This window comes from Gymnoscopelus microlampas, assembly GCF_963454915.1.
Source record: "Gymnoscopelus microlampas genome assembly, chromosome: 23".
In the NCBI taxonomy this organism is placed as follows: domain Eukaryota; kingdom Metazoa; phylum Chordata; class Actinopteri; order Myctophiformes; family Myctophidae; genus Gymnoscopelus; species Gymnoscopelus microlampas.
Genome location: NC_139960.1, coordinates 28,533,592 through 28,550,021, shown reverse-complemented (window position 1 = coordinate 28,550,021; position 16,430 = coordinate 28,533,592). Strand labels below are relative to the sequence as shown.

General features: G+C 47.7%; 1 protein-coding gene across 4 annotated transcripts in view; it reads left to right on the top strand.

Annotated features, from left to right (window-relative positions):
• The window catches only part of cald1a (caldesmon 1a), a 126,122-nt gene that overhangs the window by 73,990 nt on the left and 35,702 nt on the right, over positions 1-16,430 (top strand). For 3 of the 4 annotated variants that reach the window (XR_014600241.1, XM_084050223.1, XM_084050224.1), the window contains exons 3-5: positions 2,958-3,095; positions 4,362-4,698; positions 5,827-5,910. Coding sequence is in view for 3 of the 4 variants with exons in the window: in XM_084050223.1 (XP_083906349.1) it covers positions 2,958-3,095; positions 4,362-4,698; positions 5,827-5,910 (559 nt within the window). In the remaining variant the exon portion in view is untranslated. The remainder of the gene's footprint in view (positions 1-2,957; positions 3,096-4,361; positions 4,699-5,826; positions 5,911-16,430) is intronic. The other variant, XM_084050225.1, reaches the window with a different exon arrangement.

The window sequence follows — 16,430 nt, the reverse complement described above, 5'->3', positions numbered from 1 at the left end:
AGCTAATAGAGCAACAGACTCATGGGCAGGATCAGCCTACAGTTCCCTGACACACACATTGCTCCGGGTAGAAACCTCTTATCTCCATATTTTAACTTTTTGTGTTTTTTTTTTCCGTTAATGAACGCCCTACTTGATCGTACTGCAGCGTTACACAAAAGCATCAAAAGTAGCAGACCCGCGAAGCGACGCATTTTGAGCTTGATTGATTTGAGCTTGTAGATCTGCTACTTTTGATGCTTTTTGAATTTGAATCTTCAAAAGTAACAGTTGTGGTCATTTTCTAGCCTGGTAAACCCTCCCTCCAGAAATCTCATTTCCATTTGATTTCTGGAGTGAGTCTGGCCTGATCCGCCTTTCTGCAATATTGGCTGTGGGCTGGAGTTGGGCGGGAGTAATACCGTTGACTGACTCCCTTCAACCAATGATCGTTTTTCCCCTTCAGCCAATCAGCAGTTCATTTTTACCACCTCCAGACTATGTGACGCAACGGGACTTTTGAGACGGCCATGCCCAAAATAGGTTGCCTTATTGGGATACATGCGTGTCACTCCCCGCCCCTGCCGGTTCTCTAAATTTATATTTAAACAAAAGTAAACAGTGAAGGCACTCGGACAACAACAATGGCTGCCTTTCGTCTTTTGTCGGAGGCACTCAGGCTGCACTCGGCTTCATTCGGGCTCACTCGAACTCGCCACCTGATTGGCCAACTGTCGCTGTCAATCACAGAACGATGAGCGACGACGCTGATAGGCTCGTCCCTTTGGCGTACAGAGCCAATATTGCAGAAAGGCGGATCAGGCCAGACTCACTCCAGAAATCAAATGGAAATGAGATTTCTGGAGGGAGGGTTTACCAGGCTAGTCATTTTCCACCAGAGAGAGACGATTTACTACATGGAGGTTTAAACGTCTTGTTAACACAGAAAGCACACACACACACGCGCGAGGACACGCACACACACAACCTCCTATCCACCTCATTCCAGCATTGAGGCCCGGTCAATGTGGTTCTGTGTGGACCAGAGGCCATGTCTTAGGCTCTCCTCTCATCCCTAGCCAAGCCACGTCGCTCTGTCTCTCCAGCGGTTCCCAACCTGTTGGCCGAGGCCCACTCGTGGGCCCTGAGGATATTGCACGTGGGCCTCCAAATATTTGACAAAACAATACGATTGTATTGATAGTATAACCTGAAAATAAATGTTTAAAAAAGATTCTAAGCCCCAATTTTTGGAGGGAAATGTTTTCATAATTGACTAAATCGATTAGGCAGATGAACCACTTGACCACTATTTTCTACTTCGTTGCAGTGGTGGAAAAAGTACTCAAATTCTTTACTTAAGTAAAAGTACCAATACTGCAATATAAAAATACTCTGTTACAAGTAAAAATCCAAAATTAAAAATTTACTTGAGTAAAAGTACAAGAGTAATGGCATCAAAACGTACTTAAAGTACCAAAAGTAAAAGTACTAAATATTTGAAAATAGCCGATCTACAAGCTCACAACGCGTCGCGATGCGACGCGTTGTGAGCTTGTAGATCTGCTATTTTCAAATAGCCTATGTATAAAATAGGGCTAAAGTGGTTAGTGTATGTTTTCTTATATCATAGTTTATATCTGAAAAGTAACTAGTAACTAAAGTTTTCAAATAATTGTAGTGGAGTAAAAGTACAATATTTGCCTCTGAGATGTAGTGGAGTAGAGGTAAAAGTATTGGAAATTGGAAATACTCAAGTAAAGTACAAATACCTCAAAATTGTACTTAAGTACAGTACTTGAGTAAATGTACTTAGTTACTTTCCACCACTGCTTCGTTGTACAATGGTGGCGTGCAGGAACAGCCGATCTACAATTGGGACACGCTGTGCGCTCTAACCTTTATAATCAAGTAAAATCACTTAAAAGTTAATTATTGTATAAAATAATAGTTAATTCATCCTAATCAAGGTGTGAGGGCTGTGTAGCGGCCCAAACTCTAGTTTTTATAAACCATGGTGATATTGATTTGAAGTCATATCGTCCAGCCCCACCCTGTAGGTCTGGGCACTTTGTGGCAGTGTGCATTCATTATTTAGCGTGGGGCTGTCACTGCATATTTCTAGTAAGGCCCTCGGGTCTGCCAGTATGTTATCATCAGGATCGTGATGACATCCGTGCGGGCACCAGGGTTGAATCCACCATATGTTGGTTTGTGGTGTCGATGACGGCTTGTTGAAACCCACCCTGTACGTATTGTGCTGTGCTGTGAGGCTGGTTGGAGGAAAATAATATAGTAGAGCAAGAGGAAAAAGAAGGTTTGGCCAAGATGGATGGTTGAAGTAGCGAGAGAGAGCAAGACAGACAGACAGACAGACACACACACACACACACACACACACACACACACACACACACACACACACACACACACACACACACACACACACACGTATTTCATACTGGATTATCTGGGACAGATGTGACCCAAGTTTTCAATACACCATGTACAAGTCTGCCATTTGTGTCTCTTCTGTAATACCCACCTTCATTCAGCGATCCATTTTCAGCATGCAACACCAGCATGCAGCATTTTCAGCATGCAACAAAGTACTGTACAGTATACTGTATATCAGGCTTTATGTTTTTTTTTGCAACGCACACACTCATTTGCCTGCACTACAACTCAAAATACAGTTCTTAAGCGTCATAATGTAATTCTGTTTCGTAATTCTGACAAAATAATGTATTTAAACCACCTGCAATGTTTTTTTTTGTTGCTTGTTTCCATCTACAGCATGTCTCTCTTGCCATATAAAATGTCTCTGTATCTCAATTAAATTTGATTCGATTCGATTCGAATTCGATTGAATTCAATGAGATGAGATGAGATGAGATGAGATTCATAAGGAGCTTTATTGGCATGAGAAAACATACGCTTATGTTTCTCTCCATCTCTCCCCCTCTCCTACGCGGCAGGATGGCGAGGAACGATGACGAAGAGGAGGAGGCGGCGCGCGAGAGGAGGCGCAGGGCGCGCCAGGAGAGGATGAAGAGCAGGGACAGCGAGGAGAGCAGCGGACCGCCAGACGGACCGCATGTCACCAACAGCCACAGGTAACAGAGGTCTTTTTAACTCTGAGAGTGTACATAATTATGTAACCAAATGGACCCGTACTGGTCCATTTGGTTACATGTGTACCCTCTCAGAGTTACAAATGGATAATGGATTCAGGATGATTAGGCACCTCCGCTACACGTCGGTGCCTAATCATCCTGTCAGGATTTATTTCTCAATAATGACCGGCGCCCCGTCAATTATCCCTTGCATTTTCAATAGCATCAAAATCAGTTTAACCACATTATCCCTTTGCATCGGCTATTTGCATAAAGGCGATCTACACGCTCACAAATCTTGCATGGGGGTCCCTGGCACTAGATATTGTCAGACTTGACATGGGCATGTGTGAGGACCACTGCATCTGACAAATTGTCATAAAAGAACAAAGAGGTGACATTCCACTTGTGTGCCACCGCGCAGGCGGCAACAGTGGAAGTGGTGGGTCGGCTCTGACATCCAGCGCACAGAGGCCGCTTTGTGGCCGTTTCCTCTCTATGAGCTCACTGATAGGTCCAGGGCTCTATGGGCCCACTGATAGGTCCAGGGCTCGTCCCAACAAGCAGGCCATTGTCCAGGAAGGATGCGGAGACTAGATGCCATGTGCGATGCTCACTGTCCATTGTTCTCCAGGAACGCTAATGTTTGCCAGGCTGTTGGGTCACGATGGGTTGGGCTATAGGTGGGTGTGTCGCAGATGGATGGACAATATTTAATAGTAATAATAATAATAATAATACATTTTAATTCTAACACACTTTATATTTGAACCAAATCTCAAAGTATTACATTTTAAAAACAATGAAACATTTTTTTTTAAATGATAAAACAGTGAAATGAATACAATTCAGATCAAGGTCAGCTAACATAGTTAAGAAGAAGTTTAAAAAGTTAAACAAACACACATGGCATCACTGAGTCCATCTAGGCAAATGCCTCATGTGGGGTTCGAGTGTGTTTGAATCTTCAGAGCGGACTCGGAGGGAGCGGGTGGAGCTGGCTGCCTGGCTGGCTGACTGGCTGACTGACTGACTAGCTGACTGACTAACTGACTGACTGACTGATCGATCGATCGATCGATTGATCGATCAAGTGCTATAGCAGGCCAGGAGATTGACGATGGATGGATGGATGGATGGATGATTAAATAGATGGACAGAATGACCACATTATTGATTGAATGATTGTCCGGAACGTTGACAATGTTCTCTGAAGTCTCTCTCTCTCTCTCTCTCTCTCTCTCTCTCTCTCCCTCCCTCCCTCAGTGTGACAGAAACGGTGTCAGTGAGCTCTATGGGAGGAGGAGGAGGTGACGAAGAGGAGGAGCAGGCCCTCATGGACCGCATGGCCAAGCGGGAGGAGCGGCGGCAGCGTCGCGTGAAGGACGCGGTGGATCGCCAGCGCGAGCTGGACCCCACCGTCGCCACGGAGACCAACAACAACGACGACGACGCCGGCGGCGAGGAGGAGGAGAGGCCGTCCTCCTGGCGCGGCGGCCGCCACCGTGACAACGACGAAGAGGCAGAGACGTACGGCGGGAGGAGAGAGCAGGAGGAGGAGCAGGAGGAGGCTCCGCTGCCCGCCGACGAAGAGGAGGAGCAGGTAGGCGCTGATTGATTGGTTGATTGATTGATTGCTTGTCAGGACATTGACATTTGTCAACTTATTATTTGAGATAATCGCAATTATTTTGCATAATCGTCAGAATCCTTTCCATTCATGTGTATAAAAAGCAGAAGCTCCCCACGACCCAACGGAGCTTGTAGATCGGTTATTTACAGGGGTGCACATAACTTTTTAGGTCTGGTACGCAGAAGAGCACCTGGACATATGACTTGGTGCGCATGGCGCCCGTCCCGTCAACGGCGGGGGGGGGGGGGGTTCAGCCCGGACAGTTTTGTCAACGGGGGGGGGGGGGGGGTTCTGCACGGTGCCCACCGGACAGTTTTGTCAACGGGGGGGGGGGGCGAGAAAAAAAGGACGCTCTGCTTCTAAATTCCGCCGATTTTCGCCGTTTTTTTTTTCTCACGCTGTTAGATAAAGCCCCCAAGGTTGGTGCCCTGTGCTGCTGCGCTGATTTTATCCGCCAGATTGGGACGTTCACGGCATATTTTGCACCATTACGGTGCGTTCATCATCGGTGACGAGTGCCTCTAACAGCCGCTGCTGGCTGTGTGCACGCAGCGAGGCAATGCGAGGCGATGCGAGGCGACGCAAGTCATATCTCTACCCCTGTGCCTAATGGCTGTACATGGGGCCGACGGGTGCTTTAGAGTGATTGTGTGAGTGTAGCTTCAGGAAGTAAATTCCTAGCATCGATCTATTTTTTAGTTTTGCTAAAAAATAAAAGCTTGGAAATTCCTGTCCCAGCTGGTGGTGCGCAAAAGCGCCTCGCGTCGCCTGATGTGGTGCGCATTTTTTATTTTGGGTGCGCATGCGCACCTGCGCACCAGTTATGTGCACCCCTGGTTATTTACATGATTTTTGAAAGCATCTAATTATCTGTTTAGGCCATAGTACATAATTTATTTGGATATTTTTTACCGGTCATTTTGTTCTATTTTTATTTTATTTGTCATAATCTGGCCAGCGCGTTTGCACAGCCCAAAAGGCAAACAGACAAGTCATTTGGATGTATGTTATGCCAAAAACACAAACTCAGCTGTTTATCACAATTATTTGTACAACAATGAATCGTCAACTAAAATGTCATGATGGTGATGTCCGTAGGAGCAGGTGGGAGAGGAAGAGGTGGGGCAGAAAGGGGTGGAGCCAGAGGAGGAGCCACCAAGGAGGTCTTATCTGAGAGAGCAGGTGAGTCACTCGTTCACAGGAGGAGAATCTTTGCCCCTGGGATTTTTCTTAGAGGTGGTGTAACTGATTTTCTTTTTTAAATAGCTTTTTAAATAGCTTTATATTCTGATAGTAATCATTGCTATAGACAGGGGTGCACATAACTGGTGCGCAGGTGCGCATGCGCACCCAAAATAAAAAATGCGCACCACATCAGGCGACGCGAGGCGCTTTTGCGCACCAACAGCTGGGACAGGAATTTCCAAGCTTTTATTTTTTAGCAAAAATAAAAAATAAAAGCCTGGAGATCGAGGCTAGGAATTTACTTCCTGAAGCCATACTCACACAATCACTCTAAAGCACCCGTCGGCCCCATGTACAGCCATTAGGCACAGGGGTAGAGATATGACTCGCATCGCCTCGCGTCGCCTCGCATTGCCTCGCTGCATGCACGCAGCCAGCAGTGGCTGTTAGAGGCACTCGTCACCGATGATGAACGCACCGTAATGGTGCAAAATATGCCGTGAACGTCCCAATCTGGCGGATAAAATCAGCGCAGCAGCACAGGGCACCAACCTTGGGGGCTTTATCTAACAGCGTGAGAAAAAGAAACGGCGAAATCGGCGGAATTTAGAAGCAGAGCGTCCTTCTTTTCTCCCCCCCCCCCGTTGACAAAACTGTCCGGTGGGCACCGTGCTGAACCCCCCCCCCCCCCCCCCCGTTGACAAAACGGGACGGGCGCCATGCGCACCAAGTCACATGTCCAGGTGCTCTTCTGCGTACCAGACCTAAAAAGTTATGTGCACCCCTGGCTATAGAGTTTGTTCAGTAACAGCGGTCTCCCTGTCTCACCAGCTCTTTGGTACAACAGAAAATACTTTTTTCTGCATTTCATCCAATCAGGATTCCTACGGAATATAGGATGAACAGGATAAACAAGTGAACAAAAAACTGGAACTGGAACACTGTAGAATTGAAGCAGATTGTACGGATTTTACCAAAACAGGCCTATTTCTGTCCTATCTTGGGAGTGTGATCCCTCCGTAATAGGGCTCGATGGTCAGAGGTTTTAGGTATTAATTACTCAACGATTATCCTACAATAATAAACCACACAAAAGAGGACGTGTCTTTTTGCTTCTTTATGCCTTTCACGCTCACAATCACACAAAATACACACAATACAATAAAACCCTGAATACTAACACTGAGAAGAAACTCCTAAAGTGCCAGTCTGCGTTTATGAGCGGCTAGCTTTAGCCTAGTAACAAGTAAACACGCTCCCTTTGTTCACGGTGGTAGTCGTTGTAGGTTTAGCAGGTAATTTAACTGAAATAGAAATGTAAAACCACATAAGCACCTTATTAAGAGCATAACATGCTACGGAAACCAAAACTTGTATTGATGGAACATTTGGTACAACTTTACACTATATTTGCATGTTTATAACTCCGTACGTACCATTTCCCCCTCCGATCTCCATCAAGCTTTTTTCACACTGACAAAAACAAGTTTGGCGCATGCGTATCAGCCCCGTACGGCGCAACTAAACAGTGTTACCATATCCGCTAGATGGCACTAACTTTCCATGCATTACACGGTTATAACACTGAAAGTTTCACACCTCCCATTTGGGCTGTGTTGTAAACAAACAGGCCACACATACTGTAGCCAACATGCACAATGTAAAAAAGTATTAAATAATTACTATTATAAATATACTCAAAGAGGCCTCGAAAATAAATAACTAAGGTGGTTATAACGAATAAAAAAGCACCTTAATCTTACTTAAGGAGGTCAGCACCACCGCCTCGCTCCTAACTGAGTGTTGGATTTGCCCTCTAACCACTCAGCGCCCTCAAGGGATACCCGTTAACTATAAAGAAAATGCACACAACACACACAAGTCTTTAGCTTTTTTGTTTGGGTACCCTTCAAAAGGACTTATCAACCTGTTGTTGATCTTCCGCCGGAATGAGGACCACCAGCCTCCGCACGTCGCGATGAAGGATGGTTGTTTGCCACGACACCTCGTCCTTCTTCACCTGGGACCAGCTGATGGGTGCGCTCGGACAAGTCCGCACCTTGACGTCCCTTACGACACCCCGACCATCTGGAACTGCTTCAATGACACGACCCAGCCGGAATCGTCCTCTCAGAGCGTTCTGGTCCGCCACCCACACGACATCGCCGACAGCCACGTTCCGGGACGACACGTGCCACTTCTGCCTGACGAACAGGTGTGGACCTGCCAGCTGACTCCACCTTTTCCAGAATTTATCCACTTCCAGTTGTACCGCCCGCAGCCGACTGAAAGGGTAATCAGGGAAGTCGAAACCCCGGGTATCTCCCTCGGGGTCCACTCGCCCTAACAGAAGCGAGTTTGGTGTGATGATGTCCACGGACTCCTCCTGGAGCTGAGTCCGGGCACCAATCGGTCTCTCGTTAGAGAGGTTAGCAGCGAGGAAAAGAAGAGTCTGGAATTCCAACGTCGTCAGGTCTTCAGTCCCTCCCACGCTGCTCAGTGCTTTCTTTATGATGCGGACAGCGGCCTCTGCTGCCCCGTTACGGTGCGGTGAATCTGCTGGACTAAACTTCCACGCCCAGTCGATTCCAGTCACAGCCGCTCTGTGTTGGACCACATCTTTATTTATGGCCGCAAGGAACGTGTAGAGGTCCTCCAGTGCAGGTCTTGCCCCTACAAAATTGGTCCCCATGTCAGACCATAGCTTGCGTGGATGGCCTCTCAGAGCAGTGAATCGCTGGAAGGTTTGAAGAAAGCCCTCAGTTGACAGGTCAACGACCAAGTCCGCGTGAATGGCCCGCGAGGCCATGCAACTGAAAACCACACCCCAGACTTTCTTCTTGACGCGATTCCTCACCGAGTCCCTCACTGTGTATGGCCCGAACAAATCCAAGGCAGTGTACTCAAATGGACGTGCAGGGTTTGTACGCTCCACCGGGAGATCACCCATGATCTGAGTACTCAACTCAGCTCTCCTCTTCCGGCACTCCAAACAATTGTCCATCACCCTGCGCACAACTCGCGGGCCCTGCACAATCCACGCCTTTCCCCTTATCCGCAGGATTGTCCCAGCAACTCCCTCATGGTTGATGTTGTGAGCCTCCTCGGCCAAGAGGGTGCTGAGCCGCGCTCCATACGGGATCAGGGGAATACCACCGCTCTTGCTTGCGGTTTGGATGCGACCGCGGCACAACCACAGGCCTGTAGCCTGATCTTTCCCCACCACCAAGCGATTAAGGGTAGTTGAGGGGAACGATACACCTGCTTGGGCAGCAAGACACAAGTCCATGAAAGCTGCCTCGCGCTCCTTGGCCAACAGTACAGCCCCCCGTTGTACACGATGGTTGGTTTTGCTGCGCGACATATAAAGGAATCTGCGCACATAGCCCACAACCCCACAGAAGAACGACAGAGAGCAGTCCTTTGTCAAGTCCACTTGATCGACGAGCCCCGTGCCCCACAACTTCTGTCTTCCGTTGTCAGGCAATGCAGCCGCAGATCCTCCGCCTGTTCCTGGCGTAGGCCCCGTGTCACTAACTGTCGACAACCCTTTGTCGTTGACTGGCAAAGCAACTTTGTCACTGCCCTGGTGTTGTCGTAATGCCTGGGCCCTGGTGGTGACTGCAGAGAACGCCTTTCGTTGTAGCGTCCTCACCTCCTCCCTTGATGCTGCAGCTACTTCCGCAGCGGATTTTATGGGCCATTCCCCCAGTGGTTTGGTCAGGAATGCTGGACCGTTCTGCCATACAGAGTCCTTGTCCAGCTGCTCGGGAGAACACCCATCTCTGGTGACGAGGTCAGCTATGTTGTCTTTCTCGGAGACCCACCACCAATCTGTCACCGGCCCCGCCTTCTGGATCTCTCCCACCCGGTTGGCAAAGAAAGTTTGGAAGCCATAGCTGTCACGTTGTATGGCTCCCAACACCGTCTGGCTGTCGATTAGGTGAAACCATCTGTCAATCTCCAACCGGCCTTGCTTCTCAATGAACTTTCTAAGCCGGGAGGCAAAGACAGCCCCGCAGATCTCCGCCTTTACAGCGTCGCCTTTTTGGTCTAGTGGAGCCAATTTGGCCTTTGACTCCACCAAACGCACCTTGGTCCCGCTCTTAGTTTCCCAGCGAAGGTACATGACAGCACCATAGGACTCCGAGCTCCCATCGGAGAATGTAACTCCCCAGGGTTTGCCCACCCAGCCGGGAGGCGTAATACATCTAGGGAAGGTGACTGAACTCAAACAGGCATATTCCCGAAATAGGACGATTGCTTTCCGTCGCAGCTCGTCAGGTAGCGGGGCATCCCATGTGTCCTTGACTAATTGCCCGGCCGCCTGAAACGCTTTCCTTACTAATATTACACCCTTCTGCTTCATAGGCGTAGCGAGGCCGATGGGGTCATAGAGACCCGCCACCTGACTCAGCAGCACACGGCGTGTGAGAGGGTCTGGTGTCTTTTCCTCCACCTCCTCTTCGGCGAGGTCCTCCTCGACCCGCATTTTCCTCTTTCTTGTGGAGAAATTGACCCCAACCATGATGAATAGCCTGTCCTCTCCAACATGGTAACCCACCCCCAAGGCTTTGTTGTCCTCTTCCCGCAATTGGTTTGGTAACAACAATGTCTCTGGCTTAGCAGGTCCTTCCTCTCCCCTCCCACTGTGGCCAGACCGCACCCAGGGTTTCAGACGGAACCCCCCAGCTGCCAGAATGGTCGTGACCCCCTCCAAAATCACACTTAGTCTTTCAGGGTCATTGTGGGAAGCAAATAAATCATCGACATATGCGTTGTCAACGATGACGCTCTTCTCCTCCGCCCGATCGCTGAACTGAGGCAAGCTGGCTGTCTCTCGCATAGCCACCTGCGCGATGCAGCCTGACGGCCTGTCTCCCATGTTGACCCTCACCACAGCGTAGTCCCTGATCTCCTCTGCTGGTGAGTCCCTCCAGAGGAACCGGTGAAGGTGCACCTCTCTCTCCTCCAACCACACAGAGTTATACATCTTAGAGATGTCTCCGATGGCGGCGTGCTCCCCTTCCCGGAAACGCAGCAGCACGGCACGAATGGGGTTCAAGACGTCCGGGCCCTTGAGCAAAATACTGTTCATACTCACGCCCTCAAACTCCTGACTGCTGTCCCACACAATCCGAACTGGTGTGGAGGTGGAGTGAGGGTTTGGAGCAACAAGGTGGTTGATCCACCACACAGCTCCGTTCCATCTGTCCATTTCAACCTGCGACAGTAGAACAGCAGCCCCCCTGTCTAGCATGTCATGCATCTGTCCTTTGTAGGCCTCTTTCCACGATGCGTCTTTTCCAAGGCGCTTCTCGGACCTCCTGAATGTGGCCTCAACTGCCCTGCGGTTATTTGGAAGTGTAGAGGGGTCCTCCCTCCAGGGATAGCTAGCATCCCAGTGCGGCTGCTTGCTGTGTGCGTCCTCCAGTCGGTAAGTTAAGCCGCCCTTAATGACCTCGAGCTCTCTCTCGTCGGCCAACGACATCTCCTTCCCTCCAGGCGCACACCTGCCACACCGGCAGCCACCACACTTTGGATCACAGGCGGCCCCAATGCTGTCCCATTCGAGCCACTTTAAGACCTCGGAGTTACAGATAGCCATAGTCTTAGCTACTGCACCGCTTTGTCCTGGACCGCTTCGGGGTACTTCGACCGTGATGGCCTCTGCTCTCATGGTACGGGCGCAATGGGTTTGAGTTAAGGTCGCTCTCTCGACCACCTCGGACAGTTCAGGATGTACTCCGCTTACAGTCTTCCCGAGGGGCCCGTCCCACAGTACTAGATCACCGTGTCTCCTCATCCGTTGAGGAGCGAGACGACCCTCCCGCGCACTGATGAGCATTTCGACCTTGTTAGGCCGCCGCAGGTCCCCTGACTCCACATCACCCGGAAAGAATCTCTCTAGACGCCCCGAGTCCACAGTGTAGCCCACCCTTGCGATTTCGTCCAGCCCATAACAATAGTGAGTGTATCAAACCCCCTTTCAATTCTGTTCACACACTTGGAGAACTCCCTTTGAACGCCAGAGCGTTGGACCTTCAAGTCATCTAAAGTAGTCATGGCGCCGCTCGGCGGATGCTAATGTCTATACACAGTCTCTGGCACTTGGAACAGGTGAAAAAAGTCACAATTTCCCTCAGTAGCAAACTGGTGACACCTTGCGGTTGTACAATGTCAACCCTTTGTGGCAAAACAGTGAAACACTGTGGTTGTACAAGTCAATGCACCCAAAACGTATGAAAAGGGAATAAAGTCACTCCTTTCCTTTGGTGGTAGAACAGTGACACCTTGTGGTCGAATAAAGTCAATGCACCCCCAACGTATACCTTGACGTGGGCGTCTCCTTTGTTGTCCCCTCTCAAGATGGCGGCGATGACGTCACTCAAAGGCCCTCCCCCGTTAGCACAACCAGTTTTAGCATTAGCTTAACCTTAGTGGATGTCTCAATATGGCGGCGATGACGTCACTCAAAGGCCCCCCCCGTTAGCACAACAAAGTTTTTTAGCATTAGCAAGCAACAAGTTGGCCCTCCACGTTAGCACAACAATGTTTTAGCATTAGCAAGCAACAAGTTCTTAGCAATGTCTATGCACTTCCAGCATCAAAGCATCCCTTATCACAGTTTATGCATCCATACATTGCATCATTTGTGCATCATTTGAGAGACAAGACACAGTAGATGGGTAGTTGTCGGCGTTTCTTACAGCCGCAACTACTTTCACTTTCAGTAGTTGTAAACAATGGCGTCCACGCGCGTCGTGCTTGCTCCGTTGAGACGGTGCTCCTCCGTCGCGGTGACGCTCGTCTTTTGCGAGTAGGCCTTGCTTCCACCGATCGTCCGTCCCGGTCCACCTCCATGCAGCGAGGATAGCACTGGCTCTTGTCCGACCCGTCGTGGTTCTAAGCACCCTTCCTCTAACAAAGACGACGCTAGCCTAGCGTTAGCTTCGTCGTGCAGACTGGCTTCTATATATCACGTACATATTACTTTTCTGTGTCTCACTCCCACAAGACACAGATGTAAAATAACCGCTGGTTATACCAGAAATGTTAAATTACTGTACGGATTTTACCAAAACAGGCCTATTTCTGTCCTATCTTGGGAGTGTGATCCCTCCGTAATAGGGCTCGATGGTCAGAGGTTTTAGGTATTAATTACTCAACGATTATCCTACAATAATAAACCACACAAAAGAGGACGTGTCTTTTTGCTTCTTTATGCCTTTCACGCTCACAATCACACAAAATACACACAATACAATAAAACCCTGAATACTAACACTGAGAAGAAACTCCTAAAGTGCCAGTCTGCGTTTATGAGCGGCTAGCTTTAGCCTAGTAACAAGTAAACACGCTCCCTTTGTTCACGGTGGTAGTCGTTGTAGGTTTAGCAGGTAATTTAACTGAAATAGAAATGTAAAACCACATAAGCACCTTATTAAGAGCATAACATGCTACGGAAACCAAAACTTGTATTGATGGAACATTTGGTACAACTTTACACTATATTTGCATGTTTATAACTCCGTACGTACCATTTCCCCCTCCGATCTCCATCAAGCTTTTTTCACACTGACAAAAACAAGTTTGGCGCATGCGTATCAGCCCCGTACGGCGCAACTAAACAGTGTTACCATATCCGCTAGATGGCACTAACTTTCCATGCATTACACGGTTATAACACTGAAAGTTTCACACAGATAAATCGGTTCTTTCGCTCTCTTGGATGAAATCTTTGAATATTTATATTTTTTACTCAATTCTTTCCTTCTGGGGTCTTCTGGAACAAAATATTTTCAGATGGGGGTTGGCGGCCAAATACATATCATTTGAAATTAAAAAGTTTGAGCACCACTGATATTATAGCAACCTAAGTGTTTCAGAAACTGCTTAGATTGGATTTAGAAGACATTTGTAGAATCGTATCTCAGGTCTTAATGGGTTAAGACCCAGTGAGTAATTGAATGATTGCTGTCAGAATAAGAGCTGTAGCTTTTTAACAACAAACGTTTTGTTTTAACCCCAAAAAAAATCCCTTACACTACCTTTAAGACACAGTCCTGGCACATGTCACGATTGTCTCATTATCCGTAGGAATCGACTGAGGAGCCGGCAAAAACACTGCCTGAGGTATGGACGTTCATTTCTAACACCAGAGTCGATCACTCGTCATCGCTCAGCGCTCTTTATCAAAGTCTGCTCCGTTTTTCGCAGGAACGCACAGAGGATCACACGCCTCACGTAGGTGAGGACGACAATTCAAATCAGGGGGAATCAGCCCGTTCAGAGGCTGAAGGGAACGCCATGGCGTCCGAGGAGGTAGAGGCGGACGAGCTTGTAGATAATAGCATGTCACACGACAAAGCTAGGACACCGAGCGGTGACGAGCAGGAGGATAACGAGGTGTCTGAGCTACTGCGCCGGCAAAACGGCTTGGATGTGGTGAGACGTTCGGTTCAGTCGTGTGTGACGATGCACAGCATGTGTGATGAAACCACGCCGGGTAATTTCAACGTTTTTCTCTGTTAATTTGGCCCTTTTATTTGGTCTGGTGATAAAAGCACAGAGAGGGGAAGGAGTGAAAGTTACGAAATACAACGAGAAGGTGAGAGCTGATGCAAGTGCGGGGGATTCCAACCTCTTGTATGCCAATGGCTACGCCCCTCTAATGTGAAATGGACGTTAATTATTATTATTATTATTTTATTTATTTTTTGAAAATTGTGAAAATAGCAGATTTGCTATTTTCTTTTTCTTATATTTTTTATCTATAATGTATATATATACATATAAACAAAATTGGGAGACATTTTGAAAAGGTATGACAATAATTGCCCTAATAACATTAATATTAACATTCCCACAATAGGGGCGCCAGGTTGAAAGTTGTTAAACAACTACAATAATATTATGAATTGGATTTTTATATTTAAATTAAATTCTTACATTTCATCTCTTCCCAATTCGTTTGGCTTCTCAGGCAAATCCTGGCACACATATTTAGTAGTTGTTCTCTGTTATGGGCATTGAAAGGCAGATTAACACTGAGACCTGACACTTGAGGAACTGAAAAACACCCCTAATGCCTCATTTTTGCTCTGTTGCACGTTGGTGTCACACGCCGAGAACAGCCGAGAATATTCAGACCAAAAGCTCACAACGCATCTCATCCGCGACGCTTTGTGAGCTTGCAGATCTGCTATTCTTGGCGTGCAGCACCCTCGTGCGACGAAGCATAAATTAGGCTAAGAGACTCCACACTTACTCTGTGTCTGGGAGGGGGGCATTTTAAGACGTATCCCAATTAAGAAAAGAAAGGTAACAAAAAAAAAACATGGCTGGCCAGACGTTGAAATTACCCAGACACCCCGTGTGGTCACAGTGTGGTTTTGCACCGGCGGTAAAACGAGCCCCAGGTTTTAAAAGGTGTGGTCACGGAATGCTGGTTTATTCTTTCTTTTTTTACTAGATTTAATCAAGCGTGGTCCCACTACGTTTAGGGTCACAGTGTGTGTTTTTACGCATGCCCCCTCACACCCCCACACCCCACCTCCTCGCAATGTCTTTTTCTCAAATTCTACAACACTTTGGTGACATACAGTATGGCCCTCATAAGTATAGTAATACAAGTACACAAACACGCACGCACGCACACACACACACACACACACACACACACACACACACACACACACACACACACACACACACACACACACACACACACACACACGCTCCACCACGAACCACAAACCTGTGTAATTTTAGATGCCTGGAGAGGGGTGGAAGGCAGAGTGTAATGAGCCTAGTTAACCTGTTCAATCTGGGAACGCATAATTTTAAGATTTCTTTGGCTATTCAAAAATAGCAGATATACAAGCTCATAGCGCGGCACCGAGTGCTGCGCTATGAGCTTGTAGATCTGCAATTTTTTTTTAAACGTGGAAAAAAGCGTGCAAATCTTTGAATATATATTTCTAAAAGCGAACATTTGTAACTCAAATCTTTGCTTCTTGGGAGGTCCCTGGAACAAAATATTTTACAAATGTTCGCTTTAAAATATATATACTCAAAGATTTGCACAAATGTTCACGATTTTTGAATAGCCAAAGAAACCTAAAATGAGATGCGTTCCCGGATTGAATGGGTTAAGTCATCACGTGCCGTATAATGCGATGTGGCCTCACATAATGTCCTAATTATAAACCAGGGGGCGCAATTATGTCTCTGGAAGGATGCAGCGAGATGCAGTGAGAGCCTGTATGATAACGGGGTATAAGCAGGGGTAAAATATATATAGGTTCGTGCGCTAGCCCGCTGTCCCGTTGTCCATTCATCAGCGAGCACATATGTTCTGGAATGCCTGGTTCATACTTCGTCGTGTGCGGGTGTCGTGCAGTGTGTGCGCCACTGAGTGTATTAGCTCAGGCTTAGATAGTCCTTCTGGAATGGTGTGATGTGAAACTCTTTTTTTGCAGTGTCGTCGTGTACACGCTCTTTTCCTGTTGTGC